This window comes from Serinus canaria, chromosome 25 (assembly GCF_022539315.1).
Source record: "Serinus canaria isolate serCan28SL12 chromosome 25, serCan2020, whole genome shotgun sequence".
NCBI lineage: Eukaryota > Metazoa > Chordata > Aves > Passeriformes > Fringillidae > Serinus > Serinus canaria.
Window position 1 is genome coordinate 4,742,274 of NC_066338.1, and position 26,381 is coordinate 4,768,654.

The 26,381-nt window shown below is 53.0% G+C and overlaps 2 protein-coding genes across 2 annotated transcripts in view; one reads left to right on the forward strand and one right to left on the reverse strand.

The window, feature by feature from the left end:
• The window catches only part of LOC115485198 (uncharacterized), a 2,106,330-nt gene that overhangs the window by 380,124 nt on the left and 1,699,825 nt on the right, over nt 1-26,381 (forward strand).
• On the reverse strand, nt 5,587-11,880 carry LOC115483960 (serine/threonine-protein kinase pim-1-like). Its single transcript, XM_050984156.1, is given in 8 exon segments — nt 5,587-7,858; nt 8,331-8,444; nt 9,068-9,202; nt 9,812-9,980; nt 10,170-10,319; nt 10,568-10,744; nt 11,386-11,416; nt 11,418-11,880. Coding segments are annotated over 4 exon segments (765 nt in total). The 5' UTR covers nt 11,868-11,880; the 3' UTR covers nt 5,587-7,858; nt 8,331-8,444; nt 9,068-9,202; nt 9,812-9,980; nt 10,170-10,212.

The window sequence follows — 26,381 nt, forward strand, 5'->3', positions numbered from 1 at the left end:
CAAAGGACTTTGGGTTTGGCTTTTGCCTTGGAGTCTCTGAGAGGTTTGTGCAATCATGGCCTCCAATTACCTGCTGTAATTAGTCCCTGGAGAGGCTTTGTCAGTAGCAACACTCAGGGGGCTCATTAATGCTTCAGGTACTTCAGTATTTTAAGGTACTTGGTGTTTCCCTTTAGATACAGACTCTGGGAGAGCTTTGGCAATCCTGGCCTCAATTATCTGCTTTAAGGAGTCCTTTGAGAGCTTTGTACTGACACCCCAGTGGGGCTCATTAATGCTTTGAGACACTCAAGGTGTTTAAGGTACTTTGGAATTTGCTTTCCATGCTCAGTGTCTGAGAGGATTTTTGTGCCATCCTGGCCACCAATTCTCTCCTGCAAGGAGTCCATGAGGAGCCTGTGTTGGAGAGGGACCTCAGTGGGACCCATTCATGCCTTCAGACCCTTTGGTTGTTTCCTCTGACTTGGACTCCTGGAAAGGTTTGTGCAATCTCCTCCCAGGCCCAAGGGAGGTTCAAGGGCTCAGCTCCAAATGCACAGTGAGGCTCTTTAGGATCAGGCAACTCCTGACAAACCATGGCTCTGCCTTGATTTCCCTCTGCTCTAAGGCAGTTCATTAGGAGGGTTTCCTTTGACAGTGATGGAGAAAAAGTTCAAAGAGCTTCAAGGAAATATGGATTCCTATTTTAAAGAGTGTCTTTTATTGCTGTTCCAATTACACAAGAGGTGATTGCAGCAATCAGGGACTGATATTGATGCAGGGACTCTCCTAAGGAGGTCTGGCCTGCTCAGAGAAGCTGTGCCTTGAGGTCTGACCCAGTGTGGACAACCTTGCCCATTCCCCAAGCCCATTGTTTCTCTCCTCACTCACCTGGGACCTGCTTTGCTCAGAGAACTGGCTGCACACAGGCAAAGAGCAATTTTCCTTCCTTTATTTTTGAAGCAATCTAAAACTCCTGAGTTTCCCCATTGCACACAGACATCCTCCCCAAGTGTGTGCCAAGCCCAAGGTGCCACCAAGAGCACTCCAGACCTGCCCTGGGCCAGCTGTGAGGGTGGATCATCATCCCAACAGGCACTGGGCCATTGCAAGGGACTGTTGCCATGGTCACTGCAGAGACCCCACTGCTGGGTTTGGGTGCCATGGACACCCCCATCAGTTCAGGTTTCCTTGGAAACCAGCCCAAGGAGCCATTTCTGCAGCCAGGTTCCATGGCCACTTGCCTGCAGAGCTGTTGCTGCCCTCGGCTGCCATGGCAACCCTCAGGACAAAGCGGTGCCAGGGCTGTTCCAGGTACAATTGCAGTGACACTCCTTGGTGCCACCAGGTGCCATGGCAATGGCCACAGGGACCCGTTCCTTAGTTTGGTGCCATGGCAACCAATGCCCGGACCCGTTGTGGTGGTCGGTGGCCATGGAAACCTGCCCTGGGCCCCTTGCTCGGGGCTGGTGTCACTGCCCAGAGCCAGAGGGGATCCCTGGCTGGGGGCTTGTGCCATGGCCACCTGCCCTGTGCCGCGCTGGCCGCTCAGGCACCAGGAACCAGCAGCCAACGCCACTGCCAGGGCCAAAGGCCAGGTCAGCCAGACAGAAAGGGGCAGTGTTTCCATGGCAACCGTCCCTGGGGGTGACACCTGGCTCACCTGTCCTGGCAGTTGCCATGGAAAGCCCTGGCAGGGACTGAGGGCACAGACACTGGCACTGAGACACTGCTGGGCCGGGTGCTGAGCACAGGGCTGGGCACGCAGAGATGGTTTTGTTCTGGCTGAGCTGCAGCAGAGCCAAGGCCTGTCCTGCCCCTGGTCCAGCCACGCTGGGGAGGGGCTGGGGCTGCGGGGCAGCTGGGCAGGGGACACAGCCAGGACAGGGGACCCCAACTGACCCCGGGGATACCCCAGACCATAGGACATCATGATCAGGGTATGAAGGGGGGAACAAGGATGAGGGAGGGAATTTTGGAGGGAGGGATTTTGCCTTCCCAGGGAACATTTAGGCAAGAAGGGGCCCTGTTTCACCAGTGGGCAGGGTCACTACCAAAGACACAGACACCAACTTAAGGAATTGTGTCATTTATATCAGGCACAGCTGAAAAGAATTACAAAAGGATAAGCTCAGCACAGCACATCATCCTTAGCAAAGAATTACAAAAGAAGCTCAGCAATCCATCCAGTCATTACCACCAAAGATTGCCTGCAGTGATTAAAGAAAGATCCATCAGCAGTTCCTCTCAGGCTTTACCATCACCCAGATCCACACATCAGCTGGGGAAGCCAAGGACTGCAGAGCCCCTCCCAGACACTGGGAATTCCTGCAGGTGCCTCCACCTTTGCAGGCAAGGAGGCTCCAAGCCCGCTGGGAGAGGACACAGCTTTTACACTCTTAAACAAACAAGCTGACATCACTGCTACTGTGGGAACATCTGGTTTCATTCTCCTCATTGCTTTCTCCCAAAGCCTGGCCAGGGCTCAAGGAGGAACCAAGGGAGTTGGCTTTGATCCTTCAGCTCCAAACAAGGCCAGATGGGGCCTGCTCTGGTTTCTAAATACAGAAAGATAAATCCATGTTTTATCAAGGAACACAGACACTGATCATGTTGGTAATAATGTTTCCTTAAGGAGTGGATACAAATCTAACATTTGGTTGGAAGGTTCATCTAGAGGTGAACTTTGCCTCAGGGCCTCTTCAGGCCTTGGTACTTGGATCAGTCCTCAGACCTACAGTGAACTACAACCCTCATAACAATTCTCTCAATACACAGTTTAGATTTACATATTAGGCATAAAGGCATCTCCTCTTGTGCTTCAATTAAGTGCTACTGGACATTTCAACAGGATCAGTTGCTGCTTCTGCTAATAATACATTCAGCTTATTCATGGAACCTCCACAGGACGGGGCAGCCCACATGGGGCACAGGGTGAACCAGAATCTTTTACTTGCTGAAAGCCAAGGCATTCCTTGGGGGGAAAATGTTCCCAGGGCCCCAGCTCTTCCTTGTGGTTGCTGCTGAAGGACCCGAAATGGTGGCCCTGCAGCCAAGAGTGGTGTGACACTGACACCGAGCAGCTCCAGCACCCCAAGTTCTACTGACATTGGCAGGGATGGTAAAGCACAGAAATCCTCTCACACTGTGGCCTCTAGAACTAGAACAGGGTTTCTCCTGAAGGGAAATCTTAGGGAATCCTGTCCAAGTGATCATTGTATTCCTGTGTTTTCTTTAACTCTCCCTGCACTGACAGTGACAGTCAGAGCCCAGGGACAGAGTTCTGGCCACCCCACAGAGTGGGCCCTCCAAGGGAACCCCATCCCTCCCAACTCCAGCTGAGAACATCCCCAGCAATTGGTGACATGCACTGCTTTGGCTACCCTGATCTTTACATTTTCATAACTAAACATTACATTTTGATCTCTAACCCCTTGGTGAAACACTAGAGGTGTTTGCGGCAGACAAAGATTCTGGCTGACCATCAAGGTACAACTTACAGACATCAGTAGTACTTTAGTGACACTGTTCTCCATTCTTTTTTCTCAGTCTCAGTCAAGTTAGGAACAATAATTCTGTTGTCCATGGAGCTGGTGCCTTTTTAATTCCAGAATAATGCCCCAAGGCCCTTTGCTGTTCAGCTTTACCATGTTGTCTGTGCCTAACAAGGCTTGGGGGGCCCTTTCCCCTCTGGCTGGAAGGGGGCCGGGTCCCAGTCCCTGAGGGGCACCCAGGCTCCTGGATGGAATTCCTGTGCAAGGCCCTCAGGGTCACAGCAGCCTGCACATGGAGCCCCGTGGATCAGAGCATTTTCCAAAGGGGCCCTTGGGGCAAACAGGGAGATTTGCTATGGCAGGAGGTGAAACCATATCACTGTCAGGACGACAGACAAAGAAAGAGGGATGGGGTGGAGAGAAAGGTAGGGGGGGGGGTGAGGGGGGAGAGGGGGAAAAGGGGGGCGAGGGAGGGGGTAGTAGGGGAGGGGGATGAGGGGGGGGGGGTGGTAAAGGGGGGGGGAGGGGGGGGGGGAGGGGGGGGGGGGAGGGGGGGGGGGGGGAAAAGGGGGGGGAAAGGGAGAGTGGGGGGGGGGAGAGGGTCATAAGAGAGTTTATTTGGTAATCTCCGTTATCAGGAATCCGTCGGGAAATGCCAATTCCAAATGTCTTAAACCTTTGTTATGTGTGACATCGTAAGTTTTTAACACACTGTATTAAATCACAAGAATGCACCATCCCTGTATTATATACTGTCTGGGTATTGAACAGGCAGAGAAGCTGATAGGGCAGTATATGAAGTTCGGGAGGCGGATGGGGAGGGAAGTGAGGAGGAGGGGTAGGGAATAGGTGGATAGGGATCCTACTGCTCTCACACGAACACTTGGCTGCAGGGACCATAATCCGCATTGGCTTCCTGCCCAGTTTCAGGGAGCTGCAGAAAGATTGTTCGGCGTTTAAAAAAAGAATGGGAAAAAGAAAAAGAAAAAAGAGGTCCTAGGGTAGCCGTGGTGTCCTAAGAATCCACTGCCTCGGGAGGGCCATTTGGCCTCTGGACCCACATTCTGGCTCCATTATTAGGAATGCTGGATCCAAACCCTTTATCTCCACAAACACTGGTGATTGGAGGTGGAGCTCCTTCTTTCATAATCGTTCCTAAAATTGCAATTTCAATAATGGTGCTACCCTGTCATGGGGTTGAATAATCCAATCTTGTTCACTATTGTTTAACAGAATTACTGCAATTTCTCCTTGATATTCTGCATCAATTCCTCCTGCCATGACATGAACACTTTGCAAGGCCAAGCTCCAAGCAAGCAGTTACCAAAGCAAAGTGTCCTGGAGGAATCTGAATTCCTGTTTCAGTATTGATAGCTCTCATTTGCTTTGAATTTATCCTAATTAATTCCAAAGCATGAGGGCCCAGCCCTGCAGCCTCTGGGCTGGCCCTGCCAGGGGCCATCCCAGCCAGAACAATTTCCCAGGCAGTCCAGGTCTCACTGCCCATGGCTGTATTTGCAAATTGGGTGCAGCCCTGCACAGCCAGGGGGTTTCCATTTCCCCAGTGGGCCATTGTTAAGGGCATGGAGCACATCTGGGAGATGGCTTCTCCATGGGCACAGGTTCCCATCTCCTCATTCTTTCAATTGCTCTTTTCACAGCCCCTTCATCCATTCACCCAATCTTGCAGCTCGTGGATAGTCTGGTACATGAAAAACCCTGCAGGCTTCATCACTGAATTTTTCACAGGAACAGACAAAGCACTCTGCATCACAGTATCAGCAAACCCCGTAAAAATAGCCAATTTCACACCTTCCTCCTTTTTTCATTGTATGCAATGTCACAAAGTTGACCACTGACATCAGGGTCCTGGCCAATCCTGTTCTGTAGGGTATTTAGTGTTACATCCCTGAGCAGCCAAAGCTACCAAATTAGTATTGCCAGTACTATTTAACATTATTATTATTTTACATGTAGATATTGTTATAGACATATAGATATAGATAGATATTGACATATATAAAAATATATAAATACATATATAAATATATATATTAAGGTCTTATTACACTATTTATATATATATATATATAATAATAATATTTCACTTGCACAAATGCATCTGAGCTGAAGATTAAAACCTTCTGTTGCTCCATGTGGAAGATTTCCAACAATAATTGCTCCTTCTGAAGGTGCTATTTCCAATGTACTCTTAAAAAATCCATCTTTGTCTGCCCAAACCCACAAGTTCTTTTCCTTTTCCATTTGCAATTTTTGGTTGCATTTGAAGGCATCCAGGGAACTCCAGGGAAGGGCTTCCTATCTCGGAATTTCTGATGGCACTGATTCCTCACATTTACACTGAACAAGTGACATTTTGTTGTCATCTGGCCAGACCGTGCCAGTTCCGTTTTACCAGTGGGCAGAGTCAGCACCAAGGACACAGATTCCAACTCAAGGAATCAGTCTCATTTACTGCAGCTCAAAGCAGCAACGAATCACAAAAGGAGCAGCTCAGCAATGCACCCAATCATCCCCACCCAAGATTGCCTGCAGTGATTAACAAAGATCCAGCAGCATTTCCCCTCAGCCTTTTCCATCCCCCAGATCCACACAGCAGCTGGGGGAAGCTGTCACAGCCAAGGGCTGCAGAGCCACTCCTGGGCACTGGGAATTCCTGCAGGTGCCTCCAGCCACAGGTGAGGCTCCAACCCCGCTGGGAGAGGGCCCAGCTCTGACAGTGCTGAATGAACAAACTGACAGCACTTCTAGTGGGGAACATCTGGTTTCGTGCTCCTCTTGGCTCCCTCCCAAAGCCTGGCCAGGGCCCCAGGAGGAACCAAGGGAGGTGACTTTGATCCTTCAGCCCCAAACAAGGCCACATGTCAGATTTCATGGCCTTGTCTGGCTTCTAAACACACAAAGGTCAATACATGTTTCACTAAGGAGTGCCTACATCTATCCCAGTGCTAATGACCATGCACATTTCATTAGGGAGCAGATCCAAAGATAACCTTTGGGTGGAAGGTTCATCCAGAGGCACCTTTGGCTCAGGGCCTGCTGTCCAGGCCTCCCTCAGGGCTGTTGTCCAGGCCTTGGCACTTCAGGGACGTGGTTCAGTGCTGGGCTGGGCACTGCTGGGTGACCGACTGCACTGGTGAGCTCAGAGGTCTTTTCCAACTGAAAGGATTCTGGGATTCCATGGTTATATCCGCTGCATTTAGCTGGGTCTATTTTAGCAGCATTATTTTGCAAAAAAAGTTCCCTCTTGCCCAGCTCCTGTGGCCTGAGGCTTCAGCTCCTTCAGCTGCTGGTGCTGAGCTGCTCATGCTGAACGAGACGACTCGGAGAGATGAACACAGTCCATCCAATTCCTTCTGGGACACAGAGAGGGGAGGCTGTGCAAACAGGAGCATTGTTTGCTGTGGCCTCCTCTCTGCCCTTCACGCCTTTCAGCGCTCTGAACCAGCCAAGAGCTTTCTCCAATAGTGCAATGGAGCAGCTGTTCCTGCTCCAGGGCCTGGCCAGTCTCTGTCCTTGCCTGGTTCTGTCCCTCTTGCTGTGCCTTCTGTTCCCCCAGGGCTCGCTGGCTGCTGCCCAGGACTGTGGCACTGGCACAGATCCAGTGCTCGAGACCCTCCTTTCTGTGCCCTTGGAGCTGCCTGGGCACTGCAGCCTTTTCCATCTGGAAGCTCCACGAGGACAGGGAGTCCCCAGCTCCGTTTCCTGCACAACCTCCAGGAGCCCAGGGCTGCCATCTCAAGTCCCTGCTGGCACTGGGGGCTCCCAGGTGCCTCAGGCTGCTGTGACACCACTGCACACGGGAGGGAAGAGGGGCAGGGGCTGTGCTGAAAGTCAGCTCCATCTGCTGCTGCTGCTGCTGCTGCTGTGGGGTCCTTTGTGCAGCCCTGGCCCAGAGTCAGGGATCAGATCTAGGCCCTGCTGCTGCTCCCTCGGGATCAGCCCCCGTTTGGCTGTTGCTGTCAGGGCCAGCAGAAGCCCTGGCTGGAGCAGCAGGTGCTGACAGTGCCCCAAGCCCTGGGGCTGGAGGGGTCCCTGGGCTGGGAGCTGCCCCTTGTTCTCCCTCCGCCCCAAGCAAAGCTGGGCCGGGCACAAGTGGGGCAGTACAGCCAGCAGGGAGCCTGCCAGTTATTTCCAGCCCTGCCTGCTCACAGTTTGGCCCTTGGAGCTTCAGGTGGCCAAAGGCAGCTGCTGCTGGTCCCTCTGGGTGTGCCTGTGTTCAGCAGTGCTGCTCCATCAGTCTGTGCCCAGCAACGGGGAAAAGCCTCAGCCCTGCAGGGCCAGGAGCTGCCGGGCTCTGCCTGAGCAGCTCAGCCAGCAGGAAGGGAGCTGCTCCACACGGGAACCAGCAGCAAAGGACATTCCTTTTGTAGGACATGTTTTCAATTTAAAGAGAAAAAAAAGAAAAAAAAAAACTTGATAAATTCTAAAAGATAAGAATAAAATCAAAGTGTTAGTGATAAAAACAAATCAGAATGTTAGTGAAAAAAACAAAACATAAATGCCAAGTTACATTCTTTGCATTAAGAGGTAAATTATCTTTTTAAAAAGAGAACTTAGTTATTTACATTGTAAATGAGCTGATGGCATGGATCCATCTTACTGACCTCAGCAGCCTTGTAAAGATTTTGGGCTTTGTTTCCAACACTGGTATTTGAAATTGTGCTCAAAGCAAGAGGAAATTTTTTTGTGCCCTTCCAGCTCCAAGCAGGACTGGGAATGGAAACTCAAACCCCAAATCCTTTAGAAGATGACCTTCCTCCTCACCCCGTGAATGAACTGCACATTCCCTTGGAAACTGTCAGGGATTTCTTAGAGACACCAAGTCCCACTTACGGCTTTTTGCCCTGGTTGGGAAGTGCAGAAGGGCAATTCTCCATCCATCAGCTCCAGACTGCACTGCCTCAGGAACACGGCCCACTCGCCAGCTTTGGCCCACTCGTGGCACTTCTAGAGGAGGAAGAAAGTGCAATTGCACAATTCCAGCCAATAAAGAAGGAAGAATGGGACAGACAAAAACACCCTGTGCAGATCCAGGGCTTTAGATGGGACTGTGGAGAGTCTGGGTCCTTGCCAATTGGATGTGTGTCCCCAGCTGCAATCTCTGGGCCTGCAGGAGAGTCTCACTCACCTGCCAAAGCAGAAAGCTCAGGTGCTGTGCTCAGAATGGGCCTGTCTGATGCAAAGCTCTCAGAGCAATGTGAGGGCAGAGCCAGCCCAGCTGGGCCCAGGGCTGAGCCCAGCAGAGCCCTGGCAGAGCCAGAGCAGCCTCAGCACCTGCAGAGTCCGTCTGCAAGGAGAGAAAGCAGAAACTGCCCGCCAGCTGAGGGCTCCTGTCCCCTTGTGCCAAGGTCTGCGGTGCCGAGGCCATGCTGGCCATGCCCAGAGCTGTGCCCAGAGCTGCCCATCCCTGCTGCCTTTGGCAGCAGAGCAGGAGGGCAGGACATGTGCCCAGCCTGCAGCCAGCCACAGCACATCCAGCCCTCAGCAGCTGCCCAGAGCAGGATGCTCCTGTGCTCGCTGCCATCTCCCAAAAGCTCTGATCCCACCCTGCCAAGCAGACAGGGACCCACCTCACGCCATCCACGGCTGGAAGAAAAGCTGCTCCCAAACCATGTCCTCAGCCTTCTCCAAGGGCACGGCCCATCCACGCCACAGCTGCTCCCAAGCACTTCCCCATCAACATTGGACCACCCAGAATGCTTCCTCTGGAAAAACAACACATTATTGAAGAGAGATTAGAGGCAAAAAGGGAAAACAAGAAAAAAGGGAAAAACTCTTATCTCTGTCAGGGCCTTGAGGAAGGCCCAACCTCCACACACTAAGTAAAAACCCAGCCTTGGGGAGGGAAGCCCACACTTTCTCTCTTTCCCCCTGCACTGCCCCCCAAAATCACGGGGATCCCAAAGCAAACAAGGGCAGTAGAGCAGCCCAAGCCCTTCCTTGCCTGCACAGCAAAGCAGCTGTGCACAGGTTCTGGAGTCCCACCTCTGCTCCCACCATGGGGTTTGTTTGTGTCGGGCTGGCTGCCCCAGCCCCAGCCCAGGCCACGGTGGGTGCTGGGGGCTGTTGGCAGGGCTAGGAGCCCACTCCCATTTCGTACCCACCCCACCCCATTTCCCCAGCCCTGCCAAAAATCAGCTGGGCAGCCGACTGAAGAATGAGTTGCATCTGCTCCAGCAAAGGGGGAACCTTTGCTTCCCTGCCAGGCTGGGCAATGCCCAAATCTGGGAGCATTTCCCCAGCTCTGGACTCATCTGCAAATTCCCTGTGGACTTTGGCTTTGTTAAGAAGGTGCCAGAATCAAAGTTCATCACCTTCAGCCATCGGTGGCCAGGTTGAGGAAGAGCTTATCATCCTTGATGTCATCCTCGCTGTCTCCAGCAGCAGCAGCAGCAGCATCCCCACCTGGTACAGCTTCTCCAGGGGCTCCTTCTCCTTCCCAGCAGTGAGACCAGGCTCTCAGGGCTCTGCCCAGGGCCCCAGCTGTCAGGGAACCAGGACAAGCAAAACCAGCTTGCATGGCAGCCACCAGTGCTGGGTAGAGCAGCTCAGCTCCAGCACAAGGGCTGCGTGTTGCCATCCCATGACCCCTGGGCAGTGACACAGGCAGCACAAAAAGGTCTGGGTTCCATTGCTTCTGATTGCCAAGGCGTGTGTGGAGCTGGAACTTACCAGGGCCCTGGATCAAAGTGTGCCTGGGGCTCTCTCCCTTCTTCTATGGCAGAGGAATATCCTGCACCCAAGGATCACAGAACAGGTCTTCTAATGTGGGTCTGTCCAAGAAATGCAAGGATAAACACCACCTGATCAGATCTTTGCACTCTGGGAAGAGAAAGCAGAAACTGCTGGTCAACTAGAGAAGGCTCCTGTCTGCTCTGCCCCACTATTCCCATGCCCAGGCCATTCTGGATGCGCTCAGAGCTGGGCCTCAACTTTCCCATCAATTCCCTGTACTGGAGGAGAGCAGGACATGTGCCACCTCCTCAGCAGCTGCCAGAGCGGGATGCTCATGAGCCCGCTGCTGGCTCCCAGCACTGGTACTCCCCCTGTGCCCAGAGAAGAGGATCCACCTTGAGAGAGCCCTTGTGGCAGCGAGAGCTGGCCCCAGCAGATGTTCCAGCCCCTCCTGAAAGGGTGCTCCCCGCAGACCATCTGGTGCAGCAGGATGCCCAGGGACCAGATCGTTGCTGCCCCGCCGTGGTACCAGACATAGTGGTTCCATTCCGGGGGGCTGTATGACCGTGTTCCTATGGAATACAGATGGACTTCAGCAGGGGGATGCTGCTGCTCCCACAGCCTGGCCCCAGCATCCCTGGGTATGCAGGGGCTGCATCAGCGGCACACAGGGTGACCACTGCCCTCTCGCCAGCACCTGGGACTTGTGCACAAACTCAGGGTTGCAAAAGAAGCCACTGGTGTTTGAAGAGGGCAGCCCTGGCTAGGCCTGACCATGACATGCAAAAGAAAAACCCCCTCCATACTGGGGAAAAAATATGCCATTATCCTCCCTGCCTGCATTGCCCCAAAAATATTATGAAGCCAAGGTAAACAGGGCGAGTGGAGCAGTCCAAGCCCTTCCTCTCGCCTTCACACCAAAGTGGCTGGGGCACAGGTTCCGGCCCCGCCTCTCTGCTACCCCCACCCACGGGGTTTTTCTTGGACTGGCTGCCCCAGCCCAGCCCCCGTCCTGGGAAGAGTGGCTGGCAAAGGCTGCCAGCAGGGCTGGAAGATGGCTCCCCACCCAGCCCGCTCTAAAGAGACTCAGCTCAACCCTCCGTCCCCTGACTGGCAGCAAAAGGGAGAATCCCCACTGCCACATCCAGCTAGGGCTGGGAGATGCTGGGCCATGAGATGCCAGCACCGGGACCACACCCCTGTGGAGGCTCACCTGCAAAGTGCGTGTAGGCTGTGTCTTGCAGGTAAGGTGCCACAGCCAAAGTCAATCAGTTTGGCCTGCCCGGTGGCCAGGTCAACCAGGATGTTCTCTGGTTTGATGCCGCGGCGCAGGACCCCGCAGCTGGTGCAGTGCCGCACGGCCTCCAGCACCTGGCGGAACAGCTCCCGCGCCACCTCCTCGGACAGGAACCGCCGTGCCCGAATGAAATGCCGCAGGTCCTGACACCGCTCTGGCCGCTCCAGCACCATCACAATGTAGTTGGGGAGCTCGAGCCACTCCAGCAGCTGCACTACACCGGGGAAGCCGGTGGAAACCTTGACCAGCAGCACGATCTCCAGCGGTGCGCTGGTGCCGTCGGGCTGCGGGAGGATCACGATGCCCTCAGTGGGGGCCCATGCCGTGCCAGGCCTGGGGAAGCCCTCACCCAGCCCGGGATGCTCTGCACCCTCGCTGGCCCCACGCCCGCTCCCCATCGAGCCGTCCTAGCGGCTTCCACACTGCCGGACCTCGGCTCATCCCCGCCCGGCAGCTTCTGCCGCTGGCCCCGCTCACTCACCAGCTCGCCCCAGTGCCGGACGCGGTTCCCTGGCACCCTTTTGATGGCCACCTGCAAGCCAAGGGGAAGAGCGGGCTGAGCTCGCCGCACGCACTGCCCAGGCACAGCCCCATCCTCCTCCTCCTCCACCGCCCCCTCCCCCTCCGCCCGCCGCCGGCCCCGCCGCTCACCGGGGCGCCGTCCGAGAGCCGCGTGGCCGCGAAGACACTGCCGAAGCCGCCGCGCCCCAGCAGCGAACCCAGCCGGTACCGCTCCTGCAGGGCCTCCTGCCCCTTCCCTGCGGGCGGGACGCGGCTGTCAGCGCTCGGCCCGAGGCCAGCAACGGCCCCCGAGCGCCCCTCACCGGCCCCGGGCCGGCCATGCCCGGGCGTTCGCTCTTTGGAACGCGACACGGGAGGCTCGGGGCCGGCGGCCGCGCTGCCGAGCGGCGGAGGTCGGGCGGGGAAGCCGCAGCGGAGGCGGCGGGAGCGGTCGCGCCGCGTGTGTCCTCCGCGTGCCCCGGGAGGAGCCGGGGTCGGGGTCGAGACTGGACCCTGCGTCGCGCCCGGCGTCGGGGCCGGGCTCGGGCAAGGCGGAGGCAAAAAGCGGCGATTCCGCCCGAGCCCCAGGCACTGATGCCCGCCCAGCAGCGCCACCGCCAGTACGGCCAGAGCCGGGCGGAGGCGAGACCGCGGAGGGACGCACAGGGCCGGGGACGGGGACGAGGCAGCCTCGGCCGGGGCCGGGGGCGGGCCGGGGGCATGGCCCGGCCCAGCAAGGGGAGAGAGGGAGGCGGGGAGAGGAGAGGTACGCCGGGAAACGGGCCCCGACAGAAGGGTGCCCGAGAGCGGGAAGCGAGAGAAAGAGAAAGAAAAGAAAGAAAAAGAGTATTGAGGCTTCTCTGCTTTTGCTGCTGCCTGCCGCTCTGCTGCCGCTGCCGCTGCCGCCACTGCCGCCGCTGCAACTGAAGCCCCGGGGCCGTTTGTCCCCGTGTCCGTTCCCCGCTCGCCCCACGAGCCCCACGGCCGAGCCCTGCGCGCCCCGGGGACAGCCCCTTCGTCTGTCCGAACACGGGAACTTTGCAGGGTCGAGCCCAGATGCAGAGCCCTGACTCCTGCACGCTGGCAGAGCAATCCCCTTGCTTGCTGCTGTGCATTGTCCTTGCTGAGTGTCAAACACTGTCGGTGCACCTTCCCTTGGTGTAGGATTCTTACCTGACCCCAGCGCTGCACTTCCATCTCCAGTGTTGCTTTCCAGTAAAAACAGGGCAAGGAAAACTGTGTGTGGCTCATGGTATTTTAGAGTGTCTAAAACTCGCTAAGTCACTGATCTTAGAGGTGAGGTGCATCTGGAATTACTGGGATGGAGAAGTAATGCAACGTGGAAAAGGGGAGTGTAGAAATAAATAGAGGAAAACATCTTGGATTGTTTCTTTCATTTTCATTTCACTTCTGGAAAGCTGTTTCAGTTTTCCAGGAATCTTCTCCTGTCTGCTCTTTTCAAGAACCTCTCCTGGAGAACAAGGTCAAGCTTCTGTCGCAAGATTTGCCACCAGGAAATTATGCCCCTGGTGCAATTTTCATTGTGACTGTTTGTGCTGGTTTAGGGCAAATTTTGAGAGGAAACCACCAGAAGGGGTCAGTCTAGAAAGCAGGTTCAAGCTGCCCCTCCCCTTACTAGTTCAGGAAAACACTTCTCTGCAGAAAAGTGGAAAAAAGCAGTTTATATAACAAGTAAAGTATTCACAAGCATGAAAAATGAATAATATTAAATAAAACTTCTGACAGCTCAGAAGAGATGGTAAATTAAGAAAGTCCTTTTTGTGGGTTGTAGTTGGCTCACTCGGTCTCTTCTAAGTCCCTCTGGCACTGGAATGCAGGGTCCCAGACCTCGGAGGGGCACAGGTGTGAGCTGCCGGTGTTTTTCTGGGTTTTCAGTCCAGAGCAGGTTTAAACAGTTCTAAGAAAAAGGAAAGTCACAGTCCAAGGGACTTCTCTGCCTAAGCTAGCTTAAGATCAAACTGCTAAACCTGGGCTGTGAAGGCACCAGGAAATTTCCAAATCTGGGCAATGGCAGTCCCAGCAAACAGCAGACCTGGATGGTGCTGGAGCCAGAACCTGGAAATTTCCAAATTTTGTCTTTCTATGCCAGCAAATCACTGGACTTGGGCTGTGCCAGCGCCAGGAAGTTTTCAGATCTGGGTGCTGGCACTGCCAGCAAACACCAGATCTGGGTCCTGTTGCCGCCAGCGACAGAAATCTGCCGGATTTGGGCTCTGCTGGCACTGGGAAATTTCCAAATCTGGGCGCTGGCACAGCAAACAGAAGATGTGGGAGGTGCCAGACCCAGGAGCAGGAAGTTGCCAGGTTTTGGATTTCTGTGCCAGCAAATTGCTGCACTTGGGCTGTGCCAGAAAAGGGAAATCTCCAGATCTGGGCACTGGCAGTGCCAGCAAACAGCCCAATTTCCAGGTCCAGGCTCCATGAAGAACTGGATCTGGACCCTTTCCTTCTTTCTTTCCTTTCTTCCTTCCTGGAGTCCTGCTGGCAGCAAACACCAGATTGGGTGCTGCTGGCAAGGGAAATTGCCAGGTTTCAGCTTTCTTTGCCAGCAAATTGCTGGACATGGGCGGTGCTGGAACAGGGAAATTTCCAGATCTGGGCACTGGTGGTGCCAGCAAACACCAGTGAAACCTTCTGGTCCTTGTCCGGACCCTTGACCAGTGGTTTCCCTGAGATCCAGCTCTGGCTCCTTTACAGAGAGAGACTGCTTTCATCTGGGTGTCTGGAAACAGAACTTTATTGAAGGCAAACACAACAAACAGGACGGCGTGCACAGTACAGAGAGCGAGGCAGAAAAAAGCCTGGGTCCAGGGTCTAGCAGGGATAGTTATACATTTATTTATGGGGAGGGGTTAAGGTGGGATCTGAGGTAAATTTCCAAGAGGAAGGAACGATTAGGAATATTTTAATTTTTGCAGTAAAAATAACCAATGGTAGCAAAGGGAATTCAGAACTTTGTAGTAACAATCTGTGTAAGTGAACAAGAGGATTATGGGCAGGAGCTCCTGCTCAGCCTAACTAAAGAGGGTTTTCACACGGCCTTAAGCCAAGGTCTCCTCCTTCTTTTACACCAACCCCAACACACTGGATCTGGGCAGTGCCTGGTTTTGGCTTTATTTGCCAGAAAATTGCTGCATTTGGGTTGTGCTGGCAGTGGGAAATTGACAGATCTGGGTACTGGCAGTGCCAGGGCACACCAGATCTGGGTGGGGACTGTGCCACCACTGGGAAATTGCCAAACTGCTGGAATTAAGCTGTACAGGCATCTGAAATATTCCTGATCAGGACACTAGCGGTGTCCGCAAACATGAGATCAGGTTGCTGTAGGTACCAGGTATTTGCTTGGTTTTGGCTTTCTGTGCCAGCAAATTGCTCAACTTGGGCTGTGCTGGAACCAGGAAATGTCCGGATCTGGGCACAGGCAGTGGCAGTCCTGGCACCAGATCTGGGTGGTGCTGGTGGTAACACCAGGAAGCTGCCAGGTTTTGGCTTTCTTTGCCAGAAAATTGCTGCATTTGGGTTGTGCCAGCAGTGGGAAATTGCCAGATCTGGGCACTGGTGGTGCCAGCTAACAGCAGATTGCTGGGTGGTGCCAGTGCTGACACCAGAAAATGTCCGTGTTTTGGCTTTCTGTGCCAGCAAACTGCTGTACTTGGGCTGTGCTGCCTCTGGGAAACTGGTGGATCTGAGCACTGGTGGTGCCAGCAAACACCAGATCTGGGCACTGCCAGACTCAGTAATGCTGGACATGAATTTGTAAAGAATTTTTAAGGTTTGACAGAAGGTTTATATAGTATGTATACAAAGAGGTTTACAAGAAGGTTTATATAGTACGTACAAGGACCAGGAATTCTGATTCCTGTGCCAGCACATTGCTGCAATTGGGCTGTGCCAGAATAGGGAAATATCCAGATCTGGGCACTGGCAGTGCCAGCAAACAGCCCAATTTCCAGGTCCAGGCTCCAGAAGAACTGGATCTGGACCCTTTCCTTCTTTCTTTCCTTTCTTCCTTCCTGGAGTCCTGCTGGCAGCAAACACCAGATTGGGTGCTGCTGGCAAGGGAAATTGCCAGGTTTCAGCTTTCTTTGCCAGCAAATTGCTGGACATGGGCGGTGCTGGAACAGGGAAATTTCCAGATCTGGGCACTGGTGGTGCCAGCAAACACCAGTGAAACCTTCTGGTCCTTGTCCGGACCCTTGACCAGTGGTTTCCCTGAGATCCAGCTCTGGCTCCTTTACAGAGAGAGACTGCTTTCATCTGGGTGTCTGGAAACAGAACTTTATTGAAGGCAAACACAACAAACAGGACGGCGTGCACAGTACAGAGAGCGAGGCAGAAAGAAGCCTGGGTCCGGGGTCTAGCAGGGATAGTTATACATTTATTTATGGGGAGGGGTTAAGGTGGGATCTGAGGTAAATTTCCAAGAGGAAGGAATGATTAGGAATATTTTAATTTTTGCAGTAAAAATAACCAATGGTAGCAAAGAGAATTCAGAACTTTGTAGTAACAATCTGTGTAAGTGAACAAGAGGATTATGGGCAGGAGCTCCTGCTCAGCCTAACTAAAGAGGGTTTTCGCACGGCCTTAAGCCAAGGTCTCCTCCTTCTTTTACACCAACCCCAACACACTGGATCTGGGCAGTGCCTGGTTTTGGCTTTATTTGCCAGAAAATTGCTGCATTTGGGTTGTGCTGGCAGTGGGAAATTGACAGATCTGGGTACTGGCAGTGCCAGGGCACACCAGATCTGGGTGGGGACTGTGCCACCACTGGGAAATTGCCAAACTGCTGGAATTAAGCTGTACAGGCATCTGAAATATTCCTGATCAGGACACTAGCGGTGTCCGCAAACATGAGATCAGGTTGCTGTAGGTACCAGGTATTTGCTTGGTTTTGGCTTTCTGTGCCAGCAAATTGCTCAACTTGGGCTGTGCTGGAACCAGGAAATGTCCGGATCTGGGCACAGGCAGTGGCAGTCCTGGCACCAGATCTGGGTGGTGCTGGTGGTAACACCAGGAAGCTGCCAGGTTTTGGCTTTCTTTGCCAGAAAATTGCTGCATTTGGGTTGTGCCAGCAGAGGGAAATTGCCAGATCTGGGCACTGGTGGTGCCAGCTAACAGCAGATTGCTGGGTGGTGCCAGTGCTGACACCAGAAAATGTCCGGGTTTTGGCTTTCTGTGCCAGCAAACTGCTGTACTTGGGCTGTGCTGCCTCTGGGAAACTGGTGGATCTGAGCACTGGCGGTGCCAGCAAACACCAGATCTGGGCACTGCCAGACTCAGTAATGCTGGACATGAATTTGTAAAGAATTTTTAAGGTTTGACAGAAGGTTTATATAGTATGTATACAAAGAGGTTTACAAGAAGGTTTATATAGTACGTACAAGGACCAGGAATTCTGATTCCTGTGCCAGCACATTGCTGCAATTGGGCTGTGCCAGAATAGGGAAATATCCAGATCTGGGAACAGGCAGTGCCAGCAAACACCACATTTCAAGAAGGACTGGATCTGGACCCCTTCCTCTTTTCCTTCCTTCCTTCCTCCCTTCCTCCCTCCCGCTCTACAGGCTGGAGACAGATTGGCTACACAGCAGCCAGGCAGAAAGGGACCTGCAGGGACTGATGGACAGCAGGCTGGACATGAGGCAGCAGTGTGCCCAGGTGGGCAAGAAGACCAATGGCTCCTGGACTGGATCAGGAATGGTGTGGCCAGCAGGAGCAGGACAGTGATTCTTCCCCTGTGCTGGGCACTGGTTGGGCAGCACCTGGAGTGCTGTGTCTGGTTCTGGGACCCTCAGTTTAGGAAGGACATGGAGGGGCTGGAGCGTCTCCAGAGAAAGGCAACAAGGCTGGGGAGGGATCTGGAGCACAAGGCCTGTCAGGAGTGGCTGAGGGAGCTGGGGTTGTTTATCCTGGAGAAGAGGAGGCAAAGGGGGGACAGGGTGGTGTCAGGGCACAGGTTGGGCCTGATGATCTCCATGGCCTGTTCCACCCTTTTTGATTGTGGGATTCCCTGAAACCACCCTTGGAGCAGTTGCAGGATGAGCCCTGGGCCTCCTCTTCACAAGCTCCAGCAGCCCAAGTCCCTTGGCTTCTCCTGCCAGCCCCAAAGCCCATCCTGTCAGTCCTGCAGAGCCTCTGCAGCTCCTCCTCATTGCCCAGAACAGGGAGCCCCAGAGGCAGACACAGCAGCCCAGATGTGCCCCCCTGGCCTGTGGTGCCTGTGGCAAGGGAGCAGCAGGAGGCACTGCAGGAGCCTGCAGACAATTCCTGCAGCACTTGTAGGATGATCCTGCTGCCCAAGGGACGTTCCCAGGGTGGCAAGTTGGGAACTGCAATGGGGAGTGGGGCCAGAGAGGGAAGGGTAATCAGGGATGGGCTGTTTGCAGGGGAGGAAACAGGAGTGGGCAAGAGGAAGTGTTGGGAAGGATGAAAGTTTGACAAGAAAGTCTCACAGATATGTACGCATGGCAGAAAAATTTTTAAATGTGGAGTCTGATGAAAGAATAGAGATGGAAGAAAGTTTTGATACAGAAGAAAAGAATTGCTGAGCCAGTCTTACTGGATAACCAAGAAGGCCATGGGTATGTCATTTAGAAGGGGTTTTTATGGCTTAGAGCAAAGGATAAACCCACCTCAAACAAGAAGGTTTTTTTATCAAGCAGGAAGATAGCACAGGCAAACAAGTCAGGAAAGTTGCAAGTAGGAAAAAGGTCTCAGAATTTTCCACTGCAAGAAAACTGAAAAACAACTCCTAGCTTAAACTGTAATGTACTAACTTTTAGTGATTGGAGAATAGTAACATGAATATGGTAATCATAGTAGTTATGATAGGCTATAGATAATAGTTAAGAGATAGATTGGTTCTACTGTATTAAGATGCTCAGCAAAGAAAAGTATATAATGCACTGTAACCAAAACCAAAGGGTCTCCAGGCCTGCCTGCAGCTGGAGCTAACTGCTGTAGGCACAGCTCTGTCACCCACGACCCTGGACTGCTGCTGTCGCAGTGCCTCTCTGAGTGTGCGCTGAGTCACCCCGGCTTGCTCCGGCACAGCGAGCAGTGGGGGACACTTTCCCATTCCTCGGGAGGTTGGGAGAGCGGTGAAGGCTTTCACCTTTCGGACCAGACACCAGCACTACGTTGTTAGAAGAAGGAGAGTGGACTCCAGTTGGGTGCAAAGTCAAGGTTTATTCCTAGCTCTAATGAGATTCCTAACCCAGGGAAACCAGCCAGCTGGAGACAGCAAGAATGGGGTGTGCAGGGTGTTATAAAGGGGTGGGGAGATTGACATTAAAAGGATGGGAAGAGGCAGCAGGGGCAGAACCATTCTAACAGGGGGGAACTGGGATAAACCAAAGTACAACTTAATGCAACTAAAACATATAATAACACAATACAACATGCTGTAACGTCTTGAATGGAATAAATTACATTTTGAAGAGCCACCTGGAGTCCCGCATCTCTCATTTCAGCTCTCATAGTAGCTCCCACGTTTTAGTTGGTGAACTTGGACTTATTGGCAGTAAGAGACCTCCCAGTGAACTCAGCAGGAGGCGGCCGCAAGGATCAGGCACCTGGAAGGAGGGTGACCAGGGCCCGGACAGGAGTTGCTGCTGGACAGTACCCGGATCGGAGCCTCTATGTACAGCACCTACTGCATAGCTGGACAGCAGGTGAGCACCGGGAATAATGGGGCAGAATAAGTCTGTTCCGCAGAGAGATGTGTATCAGCATTTAAAATCTTTATGTGCATCAAGTCCAAAACACCTTGCTAAGCAAAAGCTCACAGAGCTCTTAAAAGGGACTATAACTCATATCCCAAATGCCGACTCTGAAGCCTTCTATATCAGAGAGTTTTGGGACTCTGTGAGGGTTAAATTGTATAATGCTAACTCTCAGTGTGACAAAACAGCAGCGGAACTTCTCCCCGCTTGCCGAGTCCTTGTGGAAATCTCTGCCACGAATCCCCCGCCGCCGCGCCCCTCCCCACTCCCGTTGCATCTGAACCCTCGCAGCCACAGCCTCAGCCAGCCTCTCTAGCTGTGAGAGTGGGGGGAAGAGAGGGGGGAAGGGAACAGAAACTGCTGCTGCTCCGGCCCAGAGCCAGATCCCGAATCCTGGATCCCGCTGCCCTTCTGCCTGTGCAGGGGAAAGGCGTCGCTGTCCCAGCCTGCCCCGTTCCCGGCCCGCTCGCACCGCCGGCTCCCGCAGCCCCACGCTCGGCCCTGGCTCCGGCCCCGCGGGGCTCCGACCTGCACGGCGCTCCATGGCCAAGGTGCACGGAAGTTGGAAGTTAACTCCGTTAAACCAGCTGGACCTGCATCTCATTGCTGCGGTGGCCACCACCGGCAACAAGAACCACTGAAAGAGACAAAAAATCATCCCCCAGATCTCCTACTCCTACAGCTTTGGAGAAAATTACCAATGCTCTGCAAAATAGACAAGCACATCCTTATGTTCCAGATAAACCTTTTTTCCTTGCAGTTCTAGAAGAAACACTGAGACTGTATGGCTTCATCTTCCAGTGGGACTCTTCTCAAAATAATCCTTTGTTAATAATTGAATGGGTTTTTCTTTCTTACAGGTCACATCAGACAATCTTCACACCTTTAGAGATGATTTCTCAAATTATCATTAAGGGCAGGGCAAGGCTTCCTGACATAGCAGGTTGTGAATTTAAAATCATCTCTTTACCTGTGATTGAATCCTATTTTGATTGGGCCATGCAAAAGTCAGAAGATTTACTGTAGGCCTTGTTAGATTTTCCAGGTGCTTGCTCCATTCATTATCCAGCACACAAACTGATCAAAGCTAAATTACGCAACAAAGAGAAACCCCTTATCAGTGAAGAGCCTTTAGATACAGCTGCTCTCTTCACTGATGGGTCAGGACAAACACACAAGGCAGTGGTTACTTGGCAAAATAAAACCACTGAATCCTGGGAACAAGACATTCAAAAGGTCAATGGTTCTCCTGAGATTGTTGAATTGACTGCAGCTGTAAGAGCATTTCAGCTCTTCCCAGAACCTTTTAACTTAGTCCCTGATTCTGCATATGTTGTTAACATTGCTAAGAGAATTGAGGGGTCTGTTTTAAAAGATGTTAGCAATGACAACTTGAGTCTTTGGCTTCTGCGTCTGTATCACATTTTGTTACACAGAACTAATCCTTACTTTGTTGCTCACATTAGAGATCACTCTGGGCTCCCAGGATTTATGGCAGAAGGGAATGCATGAGCTGATGCACTGGCACAGCAGCGTGTGATGAGGGAGACAGTGAAGATTGCACCTCTGTGCTTCCTGCAGCTACCTTGCCTAACATTGTTGAACAAGCTAAATTGAGTCATGCCTTTTTTCACCAAAATGCACAGGCCCTCAGACGAGATTTTCACATCTCCCTAGAGCAAGCACAAGCCATTGTACGGGGCTTGCCCTGACTGCCAGCTAGTTCAACCTATCTCTTCTACAGGAGCAACCAACCCAAGGGGGTTGGAAGGTTTGCAGAAGTGGCAAACAGATGTCACAAAGTACCCTTCTTTTGGGAAATTTAAAAATATCCATGTCTCTATTGATACATTTTCAAAAGCAGTTTTTGTGTCTGTACATACAGGAGAAACAGCTAAGCATGTTTGCCAACATTTTTCACAAGCATTTTCCTCACTGGGTGTCCCTCAAGAAATTAAAACTGATAATGGTCCTTCATATGCTTCACAAGAATGGGCCACATTTTTAAATGACTGGGGGGTTCACCATACATTTGGTATTCCTTACTCTCCCACAGGTCAGGGAATGGTGGAAAGAACACATCAAACTCTAAAATGCATTTTAGATTAACAAAAAGGGGAAGGTAGCCCAGGATACACCTCAGAGGAGGTTAAAAAAGGCTTTGTAGTTTATAACTTTTTGAATAGCTCTGCAGAAGAGCCTGATCCCCCCATTTACAGACATTTCAAGAACAACAAAAAAATGAAACTGAAGGAACACCCCCTAGATTTAATTAAAAATCTAGAATCAGGACAAATAGAGGGACCCTTTGAGCTTATTACATGGGCCAAGGGGTTTGTGAGTGTTTCTACAGATACAGAACTCCAGTGATTCAAGCAAAAAATGTGAAACCATACCACCCATCAAAGCCCGTGGACGTTTCTGCACCAGCCAGTGACCCTGCGAGTGGGAGCTGAGAGATGGCACCCAAACGTGAACCACGCAGAACCACCCAGAGAAAATTGTCTGCCAGAAACGGACCAAGAAAAGAATGGAATTGTATTATTATTTGTGTGGGTGTATGCTACTTTTAACTTTTTGTTTTTATCTTTGCAGTGAAGCTTTACTTGTAACTCAACCAAAAACAAATGTTTGGGTTTCTTTAGCCAAGTCCTCAGGCTCTGACTCCACTTGCTTATCTAACACTAGCCCTGATAAACCTTTTTCAATTTGTTTAGTTGGAGTTCCTTTCCCAGAGGGTTTTGATAATGTTACTTTTGAGAAGTGTGGCCGGAGCACATGCACCGATTTCAGGCCCACGTGGGGCAATAGTGTCTGGCAGCTTCAGGCTGATTCCCTTTCTCCCTGCTCCCTCCTGGCCATGGCCAGAGCCAGGTGGCATGGCCCTGGCACGGGGGTCTCCTCAGGTCCCTGCAGATCCGGGATCTGACCGTGGCTCAATTCCTCTCCATCTGAAGACAAGGCAGAGAACATCAGCCCTTCTGCCAGAAGCTTGGCTCTCGAAACAGCCTTTGTCTTCCGGGCTGTGGAGAGAGCTCCGGGCTCCATCTTGCAGAAGCTGCAAGATGGGTTTCTCAGGGCATACAAGAAATGGCCTTGTCTCTGGGGGCCACAGCTGCCTGTGCTGCTGGGGCTCTGAGGAGCACTGATTTGAGAGGCTCTCTGTCTGCCAGGGCCATCTGAGCCAGGGGGGATTTTTCTTTTCTTTAAGATAGTTTTTTTTCCTTATTTTAAGATTTTCTTTAGGCTATAAATATAGAATGTTTTCTACTACCCAGACTCCCAGGAGCTTTCTTTGGTGCCCAGCATCCGCAGGGCACCGGGGAAGAGGGGAAAACGGGTCCTTGTGCCAAGCAAGCTTCCCAGGTGGGCAGTGGGGAAGGGGAAATGGCCAGAAGTCCCTTGGCCTTTGGTGGTTCTGCTGAAGCCTTTGTGCTGGCGAAAGAGCGGCTGGGCAGGGGCCGGAGCTGTGGGGATCCCTGCCAGACTGGTGCCTGGAGATGGCCACAAGCCCTCCTGCCCAGCCAGGAAGGGCCATCTGAGTCCTCCTGCCCATGTGTTGCTGCCTGCGTTGCTGAGGGCTCTGAGGTGCCTCTTGATCCAGCTCTTCTGGAGCTCCCTTGGGGCTGCACCACTGCCGGGCAGGTTGGCCAGGCTGGGGGAGACCCTGAGGGGACCCTGAGGGGCAGTGGGAGGCCGTGAAGGGATGAGGCGCTGCTCAGGCCCTGATGGCACAAGGCGGTGGGAAGGCACGAGGGCCCTGTGGGAGGGAGTGGGGGGCAGGAGTCTCCAAGGGGACAGAAGTGTGTAGGAGCACAGGCTGGTGGGAAGCCCTGAGGAATTGGGTGTCAGAGGCCATAAGCAGCCCCCAGACTGCCGCCTTGTCCCTGACAGCCGGCTGCTCTGGCGCTTCCCCAGAGAGGCTCCCACGCCTGGGGCAGAAGCCCTGGAGGCCGGGCCTCAGCAGGAGGGAGGTGACACCCCCGAGGTGCCCAAGCTGGGCTGGCTGAGGACACGGAGGACAAGGGGGCCCTGCCGGGGCACGGTCACTGGGTGCTGCCAGGGCAGTGGGCAGAGCAGGGCTGGCAGACAGCGCTCCGTGGCTGTCCAGGCCACAGTGCTGAGGATGAGGCCCTGCTGACACAGAGCTCTGGGCCCACAGAGCTTCTGCCTCCATGGTGAGGGCGGCGATGTCTCCTCTAGCAGGGCTGCTGAGTCTCTGCTGCCAAAGCGGCTCTGGACACTACAGAAACAGCACCAGAGCAGCACAGGAACAGCAGCACCCCGAACGCCGGCACCTGCTCAAGGAGGCATCTGCACCAGCCGCCATTGCCAAAAGAGGTGATACTGTGGGCACCATTACATGTGATTTAGCAAAAGGCTTCAGCACACTTGGCCACAATGGCTTTCTCTTGGCTTGCCAGCCTCACAGCAGGACATGGCCGCTTCCAGCACTTGCCTTGGCTGCTCCTTTAGGGGGATGGCACCATCATCAGCGACACAGAACAGCTTCTCCTCCCAGAGTTATCCCTATCCTCTGCAACTCCCCAGGCATCTGCCTTGATGTTCACCAGGGACTTCCCTGTTTGTGACCATCCACTGCTGTGCTCAGCAGACAGCCAGTTGTGTTTGCATGTGAACTTCCATGGGAAGACACACAGTAAGTGGACAGTTGAATAGCAGAGGCTGGGCCAATTCTTTTTCTTTCAGAGTGCAAGAAAGACAGAAAAGCACTAGGAAACATGGCAGTGTTTTGGTGGAGTCTCTTTGTCCTGTGAAATTCAGTAGCTGTTTATATTTCTGTGCAACTGCTAATCCCTTCCTTGAAAAAAATCATTCCAGGAAGGTGCAACATCATCTGGCACATACCAAATGTTGCCACCAGGTGCTCCAGGTGCTCCTGCCAAGAGCCCCTGTAGGATGGAGCACAGCCTCCAGTGCAGGTCGGATTTGGCTGCCCTCTGGCAGAGAAGCTCTCTGGAGGCACAGGTCTCTGGGGCAGGAGATGGGCACCAGTGCTGGGCCAGGGCTTGGGGAGACCCTGCTTGTGGGGGGACTCTGCCACACGGGCTGATGTCAGTGCTCCACGGGCCCCAGGGCTCAGAGCAGCATTGGTGCCCTGGCCCACACGTTCCTCGTGTGTGTCACAGGTGCACACTTAGCACCAGTGTCAGAGTCCTGCTCACTGTGGCTTTGCCTTTTGGAGTCACTTTGTATAAAGTGACTCCAAAAGAAGAAAAGTATATAATGCACTGTAGCCAAAACCAAAGGGTCTCCAGGCCTGCCTGCAGCTGGAGCTGACAGCTGTAGGCACAGCTCTGTTGCCGACAGCCCTGGACTGCTGTAACATCTTGGATACAATAAACTGCATTTTGGAGAGCTGCCTGGAATCCCACATCTCTCATTCAGGCTCTTACACCTGGTGCCAGCCCCACCCAGATCTGGTCTTTGCTGGCACCACCAGTGCTCAGATCCAGCAGTCTCCCACTGGCAGCATAGCCCAAGTCCAGCAGTTTGCTGGCACAGAAAGCCAAAACACGGACATTTTCTGGTGCCAGCACTGGCACCACCCAACAATCTGCTGTTAGCTGGCACCGCCAGTACCCAGATCTGGCAATTTCCCAGTGCTGGCACAACCCAAATGCAGCAATTTTCCAGCAAACAAAGCCAAAGCCTGGCAACTTCCCGCTGCTGTCACCAGCACCACCCAGATCTGGTGTTGGCTGCCACTACCTGTGCTCAGATCTGGACATTTCATGGTTCCAGCACAGCCCAAGTGCAGCAAGTTTTTGGAAAAGAAAGACAAAACCGGGCAATTTCCTGGTGCCAGGACTATCACTGCCCAGATCTGGGGTTTCCCAGCACTGCCAGTGTCCAGATCCAGAAGTTTCCCGGTGCTGGCAGAGCCCAAGTGCAGCAGTTTGCTGGCACAGAAATCCAAAACGCAGCAAATACCTGGTGCCAGCACCAAACATCTGGTGTTTGCCAGCACTGCCAGTGCCCAGATCTGGAATTTTTCAAATAATTGCTGGCACAGAAAGTTAACATTTGGTAATTTCCCGGTGCTGGCACATTCCCTGCCAAGATCTGGTGTTTGCTGGCACTGCCAGTGCCTGCACCTGCCAAATTCTCTGTTCCGTTGCCACCCATGTCCAGCAATTTGCTGGCAAAGAAAGCTAAAACCTGGCAATTTCCCCTTGCCAGCACCGCCCAATCTGGTGATTGCTGGCAGCAGGACCCCAGGAAGGAAGAAAGGAAAGAAAGAAGGAAAAGAGGAAGGGATACAGATCCAGTCCTTCCTGGAGCCTGGAGCCTGGAATGGGATATTTACTGGCATTGCCAGTGCCCAGATCTGGAGATTTCCCTTTTCTGGCACAGCCCAAGTGCAGCAATTTGCTGGCACAGAAATCCAAAACCTGGCAACTTCCTGCTCCTGGGTCTGGCACCTCCCCCATCTTCTGTTTGCTGTGCCAGCGCCCAGATTTGGAAATTTCCCAGTGCCAGCAGAGCCCAAATCCGGCAGATTTCTGTCGCTGGCGGCAACACGACCCAGATCTGGTGTTTGCTGGCAGTGCCAGCACCCAGATCTGAAATCTTCCTGGAGTGGCACAGCCCAAGTCCAGTGATTTGCTGGCACAGAAAGACAAAATTTGGAAATTTCCAGGT